The sequence below is a fragment of the Rhinopithecus bieti genome, unplaced genomic scaffold (assembly GCF_001698545.2).
Source record: "Rhinopithecus bieti isolate Rb0 unplaced genomic scaffold, ASM169854v2 scaffold_57472, whole genome shotgun sequence".
In the NCBI taxonomy this organism is placed as follows: Eukaryota; Metazoa; Chordata; class Mammalia; order Primates; family Cercopithecidae; genus Rhinopithecus; species Rhinopithecus bieti.
Window position 1 is genome coordinate 1 of NW_016821919.1, and position 2,066 is coordinate 2,066.

The 2,066-nt window shown below is 36.4% G+C and overlaps 1 protein-coding gene across 1 annotated transcript; it reads right to left on the minus strand.

The window, feature by feature from the left end:
* Positions 1 to 57: 57 nt before the first annotated feature.
* LOC108521073 (interleukin-1 receptor-associated kinase 1-binding protein 1) lies at positions 58 to 1,154 on the minus strand. The gene is made up of 2 exons (XM_017860648.1): positions 437 to 1,154; positions 58 to 336 (listed from the first exon to the last, which is right to left on the minus strand). The coding sequence occupies exons 1-2, from the start codon at positions 535 to 537 to the stop codon at positions 66 to 68; spliced, it is 372 nt and encodes a 123-aa protein (XP_017716137.1). The 5' UTR covers positions 538 to 1,154; the 3' UTR covers positions 58 to 65.
* Positions 1,155 to 2,066: the final 912 nt, after the last annotated feature.

Consider the following 2,066-nt stretch of genomic DNA (forward strand, 5'->3'; position numbering starts at 1 on the left):
CAAACATTATAAAAAGTATAAAAATAGGTAAAAGATACAAGTACAATAATAATTTGGTTGGAATTTCAAAGGTGCTTTTTTCTCTTCTCTTTCCCCTTTACCTCAAAAGTTATAAATACTTTTGAAGCAGCATGTATTGTTGCACTTTTGATTTTTTGTTGTACAGTTAACGAACTTGAGAGTCTGGATGACTGGTGATCATCTATTTGGCCTTCCCATTCTTTTGTTTCTTCTTCTTTGATTAGTAAAGGTTTTCCTAAGGTTTGGCCAACAAGGTTACAGACTTCTTGAGCTTTGCGCCACGCATTCTCAACAGCAACAAGACAGGCTTGCCGTCTTAGGAATTAAATGGAGAGATTATTAATATGACACTCAATGAAATGTAGCACTGGATAGTTTTGTTTAAAGAATATCTTAAAGATGTGCTTAAACTTACCGAAGATTCTCAACAGAACCTGGAGTATGATAGAACTGGGGTGGGCTGATGACAACAGAGCTATCTAGCTTTTCAACAAGAAAGTTACAAATATTTTGCATTTTTCCAAATTCAGTAAATGTAATGCAGACCTGTAAATGAAATGACACGATATTATTTTCATGTCTGATGTACTGTTTCAAGATTTTCTCTACATCTAAGTAAAAAAGTATAGCCAGACGATGAGGTAATTTTATAGTATGTAACAGATTTTTAAAAGCCTATTTGGTACTTGTAACTAAATTATTTTGTTCTTTAAGATTTTTGCTTTTGAATTTTCAAATTTATCTAATATTGTCTTGAACACTAAAAAATTTATATTTTAAACCAGGGATTTTTAAATGAAATTGGAGGAGTTTCCCTTAAATCTCACTACTTGGCTAAATTTTAATCCTGATAACTAGACATGATTCCTTTGTCTGGACAATGCCCTTAGCTTCCTGATTAGTAGTAATTATGTCATACTTCACTGCTGTCATTGAGAAATGTTTCTTCTTCCAATAGTTCTGTTCAGATCCATATGTGGAAGCTAATGTATTTCACTCTGTCTTCTGCCTTTAAATATGTGGAAGCAGTCCTTATATTTGGCAATACTTTAAAACCGGTCTGTAAACTCTTCAATGAAGAGAACTAAACCTTGTCTTCTTTTTTTTAAGAGAGACAAGATCTTGCTACGTTGCCCAGGCTGGAGTGCACTGGCACAATCATAGCTCACTGCAGCCTCAAACTCCCGGGTTCAAGCGATCCTCCTACCTCAGCCTTCCAAGTAGGAAGGGCTACAGGCATGCACCACCATGCCCAGCTAATTAAAAACAATTTTTTTGTAGAGGTGGAGTCTCACTATGTTCCCCAAGCTGGTCTCAAACTCCTGGCCTCAAGCAATCCTCCCACCTCAGTGGTTGTAGGCATAAGCCACCACACCCAGCCTAAACCTTCTGTTCTAAAGAACCCTTACACAATCTCAATATGCAAAACAAAAAGTACAGATATTAGAGAATAAGCTGGAGTAGCAAAGACAGATATAAGATAACCTCGCCTTATACAATGCAGAACATCTGTCTTTAATCATATATATATATACACACACATACATACATACATACATATATATATTTTTTAAGACAGGGTCTCTTTCTGTTTTCCTGGCTGGAGTGCAGTGGTGTGATCATGCGCTCACTGCAACCTCAACCCCCGGGTTCAGATGATCCTCCTGCCTCAGCCCCTTGAGTAGCTGGACTACAGGAACGTGCCACCATGCCTAGTGAATTCTATTACTTTTGAAAAAGGTATAGCACTTTGTAACCACCATAACAAAAATTTAGACCTGTTCCAACACCCCTAAAAATTACCTCAAGTAACTCCTTTATCAGTTCCTTCCTCAGTTCCTAAACTCTGGCAACTACTGATACATTCTCCACTGTTAAAGATTTGCCTTTTTCAGAATGTCATATACATGGAAGCATACAGTATGTAATCTTGGAGACTACTTCTTTCATTTAGCATAATATATTTACAATTCATCCACATTGTTGCATAATAGTTTTTGTTCCTTTTATGCTGAACAGTATTTGTTATATGATCTAATCACAGG